This window comes from Stegostoma tigrinum, chromosome 17 (assembly GCF_030684315.1).
Source record: "Stegostoma tigrinum isolate sSteTig4 chromosome 17, sSteTig4.hap1, whole genome shotgun sequence".
NCBI classification, from domain to species: Eukaryota; Metazoa; Chordata; class Chondrichthyes; order Orectolobiformes; family Stegostomatidae; genus Stegostoma; species Stegostoma tigrinum.
Genome location: NC_081370.1, coordinates 50,981,576 through 50,995,367, shown reverse-complemented (window position 1 = coordinate 50,995,367; position 13,792 = coordinate 50,981,576). Strand labels below are relative to the sequence as shown.

The following is a 13,792-nucleotide window of genomic DNA, read 5'->3' as shown; positions in this document are numbered from 1 at the left end:
GCTGGTGCGTGTGTTCAGGTTTCTGTATCTTCTGCCTGACGGAGGGGGTTATAGGAGGTCATTACCAGGGTGCGATGGGTCTTTGATGATGTTGGCCGCCTTTCCGCGGCAGTGAGCTGTGTATTTAGAGTCCATGGATGGAAGATTGGCTTCTGTGCTGGTCTGGGCCATGCACACCACCGTCTGTAGTTTCTTATGGCTCTGGGCAGAGCAGGTGCCGTGCCAGGCCACTATGCACCTGGACAGTTTGCTTTCAATGATGCATCTGTAGAAGTTGGTGAGGGATCTTATGGACATGCCAAATTCCTGACCCTCCTGAGGAAGAAGTGACATTGTTGTGTTGGGGTAGACAGGGAACCCCAGAACTTGGAGCCTAGGCAGCTGAATGATGGAGCAGTTATCATCAAGAATGTACAACAAACCAGAATTAGAGGAGCATGAGCACTTTGAGAGTTGCTGGGTCGGAGAAAAGTACTCAGAAATTTTTAATCAAAATCACTTGATTAACCATTTATGCATGTGGCACATTTTTGCTGAAAAGCTTTTGCACTTTTCTCTCAGAATATCTCGAAAGCATTTCTGTTATTTATCAAGACCTCCTTATGGGAAAAAATCCAAATGCTGTGATTGTGCCAACTTCCTCCATCCAACAACATCGCTTACTCTCTGTTGAAGCAGCAACACAAGAAGGAGTTGATGCATCCCAGTTTTATGACTGTTTGGAAACTCTCTGTGATAGATATAAACACAAGTAAGTACTATTGTAATAGTAGTTGGTTTTGTCCCTATTTTGACTGGTTTTCTTCCTTTATTCAGTATTAATGCCAACTTGTTTCTAATGTTTGTCACTCATAATTAACATAATGTTTTTCTCCTGTGCATTCTACCAATAAAATTTGTTCTAATTAGAATTCAAAAGAAAAAAATCACAATTCCACATTTCAAGAGAAGACAAAATCCCAGGGGTATTATCACTGGACTATTAATCTAGAGATCCAGCTAATAATCTGGGTTCACAGCAAAATTGCTAGAAAAGCTCAGCAGGTCTGGCAGCATCTGTGAAGGAGAAAACAGAGTTTACATTTGGATCCGGCAACCCTTCCTCAGAAAACAGAATGATCTGGGTGCCCTGGTTCGAATCCCACCATTGCAGACAGCTTTAAAACAAAAAAAAACACACAAAAAAACTGAAATCAAGGGTTTAATGATGACCATGGATGATCATTGTCACTTGTTGGAGAAAAACTGACCTGTTTCATTCTTGCCTGATCTGGCCTACATGTGACTCCAGGCACACAGTAATATACAGTAATTCTTAACTGTCCTCTGGGCAATTAGGGCTCAGCAATAAATGCCCCTGTCCTGTGAATGAATTTTTAAAACAATCCCCTGAAATCTAACATTACCAGCATAGCAAAGATATACAAGAATTGAAAATTTACCTTTCAAATTACCAGTTATTGCCTTGAGGTTGGATTTAGTCCTACCACCATGACACCAATTGGTATATCCAGCCGTTATGGTTGTGGGTCCATGGTCTTGGCTGATCCTGGGTATGTAGTGGCACTCTCATGAGCGTTGGTGACGCACAAGATCTGGTAAAGTCTGATGGGCTGGTGGGGACCCTGACAGCACTTAAGTTCCATCACCATACCATCAAGAATTGGTGTCACATTTGAAGCACAGCCAACCCTGCGCTGGAGTTGGAAATTGTCCTGCAGGCTTTTTAAGCCAGTCCTACAGCTTAAATCCCTACTATCTGAAGCTCTTAGTACCAGCCCATAAAGGCAATCCAAAGTCCAGGGAGAAGATTCCTCCACTGTAACACTCAGGGGCATCAGCAGGTTCAGCTGAGGTCTGAGGTCTTACAGCTCACCTGGGATAACCCCTCCATTTTTCATATCCGCTCTCTTTTCTTGCCTTTGGAGTGCTGTCCCGATGGGGACTCGGATCTGTGATGCTATTTTAAAAGACAACCCATCTGCATCTCAGCTGTGGGCTGCCCTATTATATTTTGGACCTAGTTGTCCTGGAATACGGACTTCCTGCCTGAGGCTCAGCCCCTCAGCATCTCAGCTCAGATAGTGTCTACACACAGAAAATGTCTCCATGATCATAAAGTGCCGTGTGTGTCAATTTCCTGTAAGGATTCTCAGAAAGAGTTTTTAACACAAAGACAACATGTCTCCAGCTGCTCTCTAAGCTCCATGCCCTTATGTAACCAATAAGGGAAAACCACATGGTTCTGCTTTTAACCTTTGAGTTATTAAACAGAAAGGGTTACTCTCTACAACATGTTAGTCAGAGAGACTCAAAGAAACCACACATAAATAACTGTTTTATTGAGTTGTTTGCTAAAGGGATGAGGGGCAATTATGAATTTCATTAAATTGAGGAGGCATGTTTATATCATGTCAATTGCATTTAAACAATATGCAGATTGAAAATTAGATAAAACAGTGAACTTCTGACTTAACAAAGTGTGGAGCTGGATGAACACAGCAGGCCAAGCAGCATCTTAGGAGCACAAAAGCTGACGTTTCGGGCCTAGACCCTTCATCTGACTTATGATGAGGTGTATTTCCTGTTTTGTTACCTCCCACGTGATTGCTTACCATTTTGTCGCCACCAGGAGTTTGTCACTGAGCTTCCTGCATATTTCTCCGTGCCCATCTGTCATCTTCCATGTTACAGCGGGCTCCACAAAATCTATTCCAGAGACTTTCCCTCACGCTTGACCCAGTTCACCACTCTGGGCCTCACAGATGCACTCAAGCTGCACTGTATTATCTTGGATTACTTGTGGTGTCTCCCCCTCTGCCGAGGTCCCATTTTCATAGACCGCTGGTCAGACTGGCCCTCTTTCAGCAATTCCATGAATACCAAACACATTTGTGCTGCCAAGCTGACTGCAAATGACCAGGCAACAAGACAGTAATTCTCCAAAATCAATGAAAGTGCCCTAACCGGGGACCAACCGCACTTTTGTTCTGCTGTATATCTCAGTGCAGCTTTGCAGCTGAAATTGTCAGTTTGCTGGGTATTTTTTTTTTAATTTTCATTTTAAAAATGATTGGTTATGCTAAATGCATCTCCACTCATTATTTAACCTGTTCTTTGTAGCTCGAAGCATAATTTCAGCTTTGTTTAGCTATGCTCGTGCCACTGAATCAGAAGGTCAATGCTGAGTAAATTCTGGCTTATCAAATGTGGCATATTTTAGAAGAGTTATACCACCACCTTGTTTGCTTACTCAGGAGGACATAAACGATCAGTTTTCTAAGAATAGGACATATGTCCTGTCCTGTCTTGTTCTGTTTGTAGCTGTTCCTCCTAGAAATCAGCCTTCGTGATGGGTCAAACACCCTTACCAATGTGGTATATTTTAAATGTTCTCTCTGTAACATTTACCATGAAGACTGGGTTCTTGTTGATGCATATGTCTGAAAGTTCATGAACAGTGATAATTATTTACACTTGTATCAGACTTGCACATTGACTGGGTTAAATGCTTACTGATGTTACAATTGCATTACAATCAGAATTTTCCCAGCCACTGAATGACATGGGCATTGGTGAGAAGGTTGGGAGAATCACATGAGATTGGCAGTAAACAGTTTCACGATTTCAAGAGGAAAATGTCCCATTTTTAAACCAAATGCTGAATGGCAAGGCAATATTCTCACTGATGAGCAGTGAAAAACTTATTTGCATATACTAATATGTATTAGCATTTAATTAGACTTGATCTTGCCTAATTTATATGGAGCTTCCTATTCACCGGATAGAAACAGTTCATAACAGAACTGCCGATACTGGAGTCAGAGATAACACAGTGTGGGGTTGGAGGTACACAGCAAGCCAGGCAGCATCAGAGGTCTGAAGAAGTGTCCCAACCCAAAATGTCAACTTCCCTGCTCCTCTGATGTTGCCTGGCTTGCTGTGTTCCTCCAGCCCCACACTGTGTTATCTATGGAAGTTATAGCAGTTTCCTAGTGACTGTGGTTTACCACCTCTGACCCTCTAACCCATTAACCATTGTCTCAGCGTACAAAATATGGGCAGCAACCATCCACAAATGATGGCATCTGACATGTACTGTTCTCACTGCACCCTGATGGAGGGTCCTGACCCGAAACGTCAATTTTCCTGCTCCCTGATGCTGCCTGACCAGTTGTGTTCCTCCAGCTCCACACTGTGTTAAGGCTGAAGGGATATTTGATAGATGCGTTTAAAATCATGAGTGGACTGCATAGAGTATATTGGGAGAAGCTGTTCCCAAATGTAAAAGAAACAAGAACAAGAGGACGTAGATTTAAAGTGATGAGCAAAAGAAACAAAGCTGATAAAAGGAAGAAATGTTTTCACACAATGCGTAGTTAGCTTATGGAATATACTGTCATGTAGCAGGTTCAATTGAGGCATTCAAGAGGGCATTTAATGATTATTTGGATAGAAATAGTAGAGGTATGGGGTAAACGTAGACGATTGGCATTTGATAATGATGTTCAATTGAAGAACCGATGCGGACACAATAGGCTAAATGGTCTCCTTCTGGATCATGACAGTTCTGTGATTCTGTGATCAATTGGAACTATCTGTCCAAGTCAGTGAAGGTGGTGGACCACAACCAGCTCTGAAAGCCCAGTCACTCAAAGTCAATGTGGTGTTATCAGGGGCTGCAGCTGCAGGAGTACAGCTGGGAAACTGACCGTGGGGTTTGGAAGCAGCTCGGTAGGATACACATTGTGAAGGGTCGGCAGGGAGCTCAGCCAGTCAGACTAGGAGACATTAGTGAATGGAAAGGAAAGGATAATGCTAGAGGGAAACAGCAACACCGTCTCTTCAATGGTGGGGGGAGGGGGTGGGGGGTGCAGTACATTATTTTGCCTGGTGTGAGGATTTAATATGTCTGGGGCTCAGAGGCCAAAGCAGTTACAAACCGACTGGGTAGGAATACGGTGAAGTTCAAGGCCGATGTGCTTGACAGGGAGGGCTACCAAGAAAAGAATCTGTAGATTTGGTGAGTCACCTAGAATAAGAGGCTGAACCAGGGACTCACTGCATGAAGCATAAATGCTGATTCCTTCCATTGAGATTCAAAGAACAAATGTGTAATGGAGATGAAAATGGCTGCCACCACATCCAGATGGAAGTGTCTAATTCTGTGAGGAAGGGGTGTTCACTTCTGTTTAATGTGAGGCCCTTCAAAGGGTATCAACATAAAATGGACACACAGGGCAAGTGATACACCTCTGATCACAAAATGCCAGAGGTGTCCCTTGGGCATTAACTTACAGTGCGGGCTATAAATCCTGACCCCAAGCACACTCGACCACATTGTGCAGCATCAGGAAGCAATCCCACTAGTGGCTATGATGCATGGTCGATGTATTGCATTCTAGACATTTCAATGTCATTTCATTTCGATTGAGTCAAGACTGAGCCATTTTGATGGTGGCAGAGTAGCAGGGCTGCATGCGGCCTCCTAAGCCCAGGGCTCCCACCTGCTTTCTTGCTTTTTCTTTTTACTTTTGCTCCTTTTTTTTTCTTTTCCTTGCGGCCTTTTGTGGTGGTTTAACCAGCAGCATTGGCACAAGTGTAAGAGTGGGCAATGTGTGGGATGGGAACTGCTGCAGCCTCCCGGTTGCTAAAGCTGGAAGCGGACCTGGCTCCCGCTCCCCCAGGAATTAGAGGCAGCAGCAACAATTTATGCCATAATCCTCCAGGATATTTCAACTGCCTGCAGCTTTAGGTGTGGCAATACTATTCTTTCACCATAACTGTACCTCTTAGGCATGAATCCTAGGGATGTCAGCTTTTCTGAGGCTTCACCTTTTAATTTTTAAGCAATCCTTCTGTGTTTTCTGAGTTGCCTGACATACAGTAGTACTGTTACAATACTCTATGTTTCAACTTCCACGCACTAATGTCTTTAACATTGGTCTCTACTGCCTTCAAAAGGACAAGCATATCATCACTGAGATATCTTTCATTATCTTTCTGAGATGCCTTTTACAGCCACCTGCCCTTCTCACCATGTTGTCTTTGCAGCTTTTTGCATGCTAACTCTAACATATCTGCTGTCTGAAAATGTTCAGTGGCATAAGGCAGCGAAATCTTGCTGCTTTATCATTGTAGCCCCCTTGCAAAGCTGTACAGATCACACGATAAGAGCTGTTACGTTAATTGAATTGTGCTTTATCTTTCATTAAATCATAAAATCTTAGAAAAAATTCCCTGAAATTAATGTTTTGTTAAAACCAGTCAAAAACAGTTTTATTTACACAGGTCAAATCTCATCAGAAGGAGACAAAAGAGTTATTATTGATGAAGCTTCTCTGCAGGACATTGTGCTGCCTTCAAGTGATACCAACATGAACCCCACCACAAGAGCCATAGATTTCATAGTAAAATTAAGGCTGTTTGCATTTTGGCAGGATTTACATTACAAAGTTCGTGCCAAAGTTCAGTCCGTGCCAGATTGATTCTGGCTTGAACTCAGAAATTTAAGCAGGTTATTGAAACATTTCAGCTGCACAGAGTGACATGTTGAAATTTAAAGGATGCCAGTTCTTCTTCTAAACACATGAAGTTCCTGTTTATTCAGCAGAGTAAAGGTTAATAAACTATTGGCTGCATCTTATACTGACCAAATAATCAGGAGATATAAAAGACAGTAATCCTCAAGGAAATGTTTAGTCTATGTTTCCAGACCTTTTCAAGAAAAATATGGTCACACAGCAGCAGCCTGAATATCTCTCTAAAATGACTTTTTATTTTAAAGCATGCTGTGTGACAGAGCATCGTATCTTTTTCTACTGAACCTAGACTGGATTATACACTGAAGTCAGTCTTCCCAGATTCCAGTGTGAATATCAGTGGTCATTCCTTTGTTTAGCCCTGTTTAAATCATTCAGACGATGGCCTTCAGATAATATGAGGCCTTTAGTATGAGTCCATCCTCTTTAAGGATAAAGCCTCACTCCCATGACAGTTGCCTGCCAATTGGAAGTCAGCAGCTGTGCACCCAGCAGTGCCATTGCCAGTACAACAGGTATGGCAAGGATGTGATGTTCAGCAACACAGGTAAGCCCAGAATCTCACTCAGGTCATACCGACAGGCCTCTGTGACCCATTGCTCGAGTTCCTTCTTGCTGTAATGAAGAGGTTAATCCTTGAAGTAAGACTTCAATGGCAGTGAGAACTTTTATGGTTCAACAGTTGGATATTGCCTGCACAGATGGACTCTGTAAAGCGGTGTTTTATGTTCCTCATGTGTTCTGTAGCTGCAACATTTGCAGATTGCTTGGACTCTTTTGACAGAAGAGTGGTTTATTTCTGAAGTAAACTTTTTTGTTTGACTGAGAACTCTTTTCTCTAAAGACGTTGTCCTCTTGTAGTTGTTCCTAGGGAGTTCTGATTTAAAATGGAGTTTCACGGCTTTATACAGATCAAGCTGAAGATGGCTATTTTAACATGTCATGAATCATCATACCATAAAGCAATATGGATTACACTGGTGTCCCCTCTGGGGAGTTTCTTGAAGTCTCTTGCCTCAGAGTCTCAGAGATTTTAAATTTTCAGATCTGCAAAAACCTATTGTGTTGTCCATAAGGGTAATTGAATTTCAAGCAGTTGTCCTTGTGGTTGTTATTAAGTTAACATACCAGCCTGTCTGCTTTTAGTCTGGCAGAAGTGAATCATCAAGAATCAGTCATTAACTTCTGGCAGAGAAAGTAGGAACTGCAGATACTGGAGAAACTGAGATAACAAGGTGTAGAGCTGGATGAACACAGCAGGCCAAGCAGCATCAGAGGAGCAGGAAGGCTGACACTTTGGGCCTAGACCCTTCTATCCTGCCAAAGAACTGGAATCATGACAAATACATGATCATTAATCAATGAGAACTAAGGACAGTAAGCCGAGCTGCCTACAAAACCTTTAGACCATAGCACCAGCAATAAGTCATTTGTCTTATTCAGCTGCGGTATTATTTGAAAGTTCAATAAACAAAAGACATTAATTCCTTCTGTCTTTGTCAAGATGTGATCCCACTAATGTGCTCATGTCTGGGCCAAAGGAGTTTTCAGTATTTAGTTAAGAGATAATTAAACAACAGACACTTCCGCAGAACCTTATGGGATCTGAGCATCGTAGGCTGTAACGAGTTGTGTGGTAGAATCAGGAGAGACATTCGGTGAGGGATATTTTAACTTTGAGATCATCTCACCCTATTTTCTACTCTTTCTACAAGCGACAGGGCGAGATTCTGTCCAGACAATGGCAACTTGCCAATTGATGATCGTTGTTAATTGTTAAGGTACCTATTGACAGCCCCAGCTCACCTCATCAATATTCCAGTTGTGATCTTACAGACTAGCCATCAGGAACACCAGAGGTGGAAACCAGAGCTAGTGCTTGGTGGGTTCAGCTCACCGCCTTTTCCAAATGACCCCCATCTTGCCCATAGTGTCACTCGTCACTGGGGTAGTGCACTGGAAATCAAACTCCATTATTCCTACAGTCCTCACTAAAGTTTGAAGCTTTTAAAAGAAATGTGCAGAATCCCCCAACACCTTGATCTTCAGACGAGGTTGATAGAAAACACCAGGTTAATATAATTAACAAAAAAGCCATTAATTGTTACAAGTAATTTGACTCTGACTATAGGTAAACAATTAAAATAAATCAAGTAAACCCTAAAATTAAAACTCTAAAGTTCAAAAACTCCCCCTTACACAGACAAAAATAAGCAAGAGAAAAAGAACACAGGTAAAAGGAAATCTTAGAAACCAGTACAGGAGTCATTATTCACAGAACCTGTGGGTTGATACTTGCTGATCCAAAGATTTCTTTTTTGAATGTTTCCACTGGTTTGCAAGGGGCACAGGGTGGCTGTGGCACTCACAAAAGGTTTCTGACTTATCCCATTCAAAGCCACCACTTGCAGCATCGACTGAAGGAAAGGTAAGCTAGTTTTCTTCAGGTCTGAAATGGCTTACTTCACAGAACTGAGAAAGGATTTGTTTGCTGCTGCATACCTGTTGGTATCTCTTCTGATCAGAATATTTTCTGTCTTATTCGTAACCCATGCTACCTGGCAACCAATCACATTGTTGTAGGTAGGCAGAGGGCTTTTGTCATTGATAACTGGACCCTAGTTGGGGGTAGGGGTCGGTTTAGCTCAGTTGGTTGGACAACTGGGTTTGCAAGCAAATTGATGCCAACAGCATGGATTCAAAACAGCACTGGCTGAGATTACTATGAAGAATTCTCCTTCTCAACCTCTTCTCTCACCTGACCCCAGCTAAACCACCACTAGTTGTCTCTCAATAATGAGAGAGCAGCCCTATGCTTTCTCAGTCCACAAACCACCCTTAGACAGCACTTTGGCTCCTATTCATCTGCACATTACTGGAGCCCCCAGCTACACAAACAGTGTTCACAATTACTATCAAAGTCCTTACTTTCAAAACATGCAGCCATCCTTGTAAGTCCCTACATTAAATCAGTTCTGTCTGTTTTCAATTCACAGTTTTTATAAAGCACAAAAATAAAAAGACATGATCTTTACAACAGCCAAACTATTAGTGTCATTGGTCCAATCTCTTACTTAAGCCACATATTTTGTAATGCCTATAGCATCTGTTCAACTCCTCTATAATTGTTCCATCTCAACATTTTAGTAGTGTCATAACGCATTTTTCAGTGGGTTCCTTGTCAGGACTTAACCCTCATAAGTCTATAACGTATTCATTTAAAATGAAGTGCATACAAGAAAAGAATAAGTGTTACCTTGTATTAAATACAAGTGAAAAAGATATGATGAACAAAAATGTCCTTCTTTTTGTAGTTACCCACCAGTTCCGTACATGAAGCAGATCCTCCACAAAGTGCAACGAGTGACATTCTTCGGATTTGTGATGGCCCTTGCAAAGCATGAGGGGATTAACTCCAAATTAGGTAGGTAATGATTCTGGGGAAGTCGCTTATGGGAGTGCTGGTATTTAAAATTTTTTTATTGCAATGTGCAAGTTCTGCAATAAATATGTTATTAATTTATCAAGACCTTGATCAGTCAGGCAATCAGACTGTCAGATATTTGATGTTAAAAATTCCAGCTGGGTTTATATTGATTGATTTGACCACCTCCTTCTAATAATGTTTATTTAATCAAGAGAACAGGGTTACTTTCGATAAAGTTGAAGTGGTCTTTTTTGAAATGTATCCTGTCACTTCATTCTCTCACCTTTCTTAATGTTTATTCCATGAATCTACAAATACATAACCTTAATCTGTCCTAGGAGTGTTGCCCTATAATTAAATGTGTTATGATTTGTGCATTTGGTTATTTACATGAACATGGATATCTTGTGTGATGCTCAGAAAAGATGATAAACAATGCTCAGCCCCAATACTGAAGCACAATACATCTGACAAACGGCCTGGATTTTCTTTTAAATTCATTCATGGGACATGGGCTTCAGAAGCTGGACCAGTGTTTATTGTGTGTCTTTAATTGGACTGGAATTGAGTGACTTGCCAGACCATTTCAGCGGACACTTTAGAGTCAACCACATTGCTGTGGGCTTGGAGTCATATGTAGGCTGGACCATGTAGGCAGACTTCCTTCTATAAAGGGCATCAACTGAGTTTTTACAACAATCAACAATGGCTGTTACCTGGTTGCCTTTAGACTAGTTTTTAGTTCCATATTTTTATTGAATTCAAGTTCAATTGAATTTAAATTTCACCATTTCACATGCTGAGACTCAAACCCATGTCCAATTAGTATGGGTTTTGGATTACTAGAACATTTCCACTACACCATTGCCTTCCCAATTAAAGGGGTTATGTACAAGGTCACTTCTGTAGGCTGACAGAAGTTAAAATTGCGTTTTTATTACATTCGTTTCTGGGACTATTATGAATGTTTTGGAATCACATTACCTAATACAGTTTGTTTTATTTTCTGTGCAACACTTCACTTCATCAGCTACAAAGCTTTGATTGCTACTTTTTTGGACCAACAAGGCAAACTAAATTTATTTAACGTGCAGTGGTTTCATGCATTGGAAAGAACGCTAATTGGCAATAATTTTCAGACTCAGCCTGAGTGCCTCGGTCCTCATTGGTGTGGTTATTGGTATTTCTCTCAGAAGAATTGCACTCACAGCAATATGTTCAATTGCCTGATTCCCTAACTGCCTTGCATGGGTATGCCTGATGTCCAACTGCTGTGCTTCAAACTGTTTAAAACACATGTTGCAAAAGCATTTATAGTGTCATAAACAGTGAGCTGATTTTAAAAGTTAGACCTCTAAAAGAATGGAATGAAAAGAATCCAAAGGCACCCTGTATTTTTGACATGATCCAGACTACACCAGGTGTCACAATATTTTGTGCTTTCAATAGATCACAGTGTGCAAATGGCATCTGTTTCTTTCCAGTGCAAAACGTTTGAACATTGAAGTCTGGATCTGCCTTTTTTTTGAAAGTGCCATTCTGCACATATTTCTGAAAGCACATTATTCTAATTCTCCATCCCTTCCTCTTAGATCGTCCCTCAGGATCGAGGATGCCTTGTTTCTGATGGAGGCCTAAACCCTCAATTATACCTGGGTTCACTTAAAATGTCGGCTGTCTTTCTTATCCTCCTTCTCTGCGGCTTCTCCAGTTTGGCCAGTCACAAGCCAGGGACTCCTAAAATTTGGCAGGGGATATTTGACCTCTGCAGGGTTGCTTTGAAGTCATGTTTAAATTTATATCCATATCCTGTGATGTGATTCAAAATACTGACAGGAGGGGAAGTGCTGTGCTGTTAGGATCATGAATATAGGATAAGGTGGCCCCCAATGCATCCATTTGTGACTAGACAAGAGGCATTATAGAATGATTTCCACATGGGCATGGCTATTTGAATCCTCACTGATTTCTAGAAGCAAATGTTTGATCTATCAGAGCTGCAGCTAATTCTAAAGGTGAGAATTAAGACAGTTGGTTCTTCGATGAAAAACTCAAGTCGATGATGTCGATTTTATTCTTTAAAACCATATATTTGATAAGATTGCATTGTGGAACCAAAAATATAATTTTACTTGTTAGGACTCTGTACAGGTGAGCAACTCACTGTTGTCTGCACATATAAGTTTTAATGAGCAGAGCCTACAGGGAACAGTACCTGGTATGGATTTAGTCTTCTTCCTTAAGAAAGGGTATAATTGCATTGGAAGCTCTGAGGTTAAGGTTCACTCAACTGATTCTGGGGTTTGAGAGACTAAGTTATGTGGAAAGGCTAAACAGGTGAAGCATGTAAGATCCTGAGTGGATCTGACAGGAGGGATGCCATAACTATGTTTCTCTTACAGGAGAGGGTAGAACCAAGGGACACAGTTTGAAAATAAAAGGTCTCCATTTAAGACTGAGAGAAGGAGAATTTTTTAGAGGACCATTAGTCTTTGGGATTCTCTGCCCCAGAGAGCACAGAAGGCTGGACCATTTGATACATTCAAGGCAGAGTTAGACAGATTTTTGACCAGCCAGAAAGTCAAGGGCTATGGAGGGTAGACAGGAGAGTAGACTTGAAGGCACAATCTAACCGAATGGCAGAGCAGGCTTGAGGACCCAAAACACTCATCCCTGCTTCCAATTCCTTTGTTCTTGTGAAAGCAGCAAAGAGTCAGGATAAAGCCCTTTTATAACCTGATGTTAGTTTAAAAGCTGCAGTTTCAGTAAATGTAGGAAGACTGCAGCAGAGATCAGCATTAAAAACATGATAGGGATGATGCTGCCCTCAGACAAGAAGATTGCTCAGTGAACTAATAGCCCCCATATGTCTGGCAGCATTTGAGAGCCATTAAACTCTCACATGCTGAACCTGAGTCAAAAAAGTACCATTGAGTATTGTTTTCATTATACTGAATGTTAGCGTACTTTTTTCCCAGGGATGTCAATGTCCAATCTCCTGTGGTCAGGTTTCCATCTGCCCAAATGAGCTTGCTATATTTTCTTTAGGTTGTGGTTTTGTCTTTATAGCTCCTCTGTGCATGTGGAGAGATAAGGAGCAAACCTCAGTAGCTCTGTGGAGAAAGCCAATGATCATCCAGCCCCTGAAATGCTTCTCTTCTCTGAGTAAGTGACATGCAGCATTCTCCAAGGCCCGTTGTGACTTGTACTGGAACTATAGGATAGAGAGAGGGCCGTTGAAGCAGCACCTTGACATGGCTGTGGAGTTTTTTTTTGTTGAATGTATGGTATACGTCCACCCACTGATTTGTAAATGACATTCTCTGGGAGGAGCTGGTCAGTCTGTTTCCGTCTGCTGTTAGACTCTAAAATAAACAAAGAATTGCAGGTGCTGGAGATCAGAAACAAAAACCGAAATTGCTGGCAAAGTTCAGCAGGTTTGGCAGCATCTGTAGGAATAAAAAGCAGAGTTAATGTTTCGAGATCCAATGACTCTTCATCACAGAGTCACCAGTCGCAAAACATACATCTCTACTTTATTCCCATGAATGTTGCTTAACCTGCTGAATTCCATCAGCAATTTCTGTTTTTGCTGTTAGACTCTGTTGTCTGTAATTGTGGAGTTTAGACCTAGCTACTATCTCATCGGTGACAAAGTGTGAAGCTGGATGAGCACAGCAGGCCAAGCAGCATCTCAGGAGCACAAAAGCTGACGTTTCAGGCCTAGACCCTTCATCAGTTTTTGTGCTCCTGAGATACTGCTTGACCTGCAGTGATCATCCAGCTCCACACTTTGTCATCTTGGATTCTCCAGCATCTGCAG

At 41.6% G+C, this 13,792-nt stretch overlaps 1 protein-coding gene across 1 annotated transcript in view; it reads left to right on the top strand.

The window, feature by feature from the left end:
* Positions 1 to 13,792, top strand: part of cstpp1 (centriolar satellite-associated tubulin polyglutamylase complex regulator 1) — a 290,003-nt gene that overhangs the window by 250,088 nt on the left and 26,123 nt on the right. The window contains exons 6-7 of the mRNA XM_048545045.2: positions 562 to 751; positions 9,857 to 9,966. Of these exons, the coding sequence (XP_048401002.1) occupies positions 562 to 751; positions 9,857 to 9,966 (300 nt within the window). The remainder of the gene's footprint in view (positions 1 to 561; positions 752 to 9,856; positions 9,967 to 13,792) is intronic.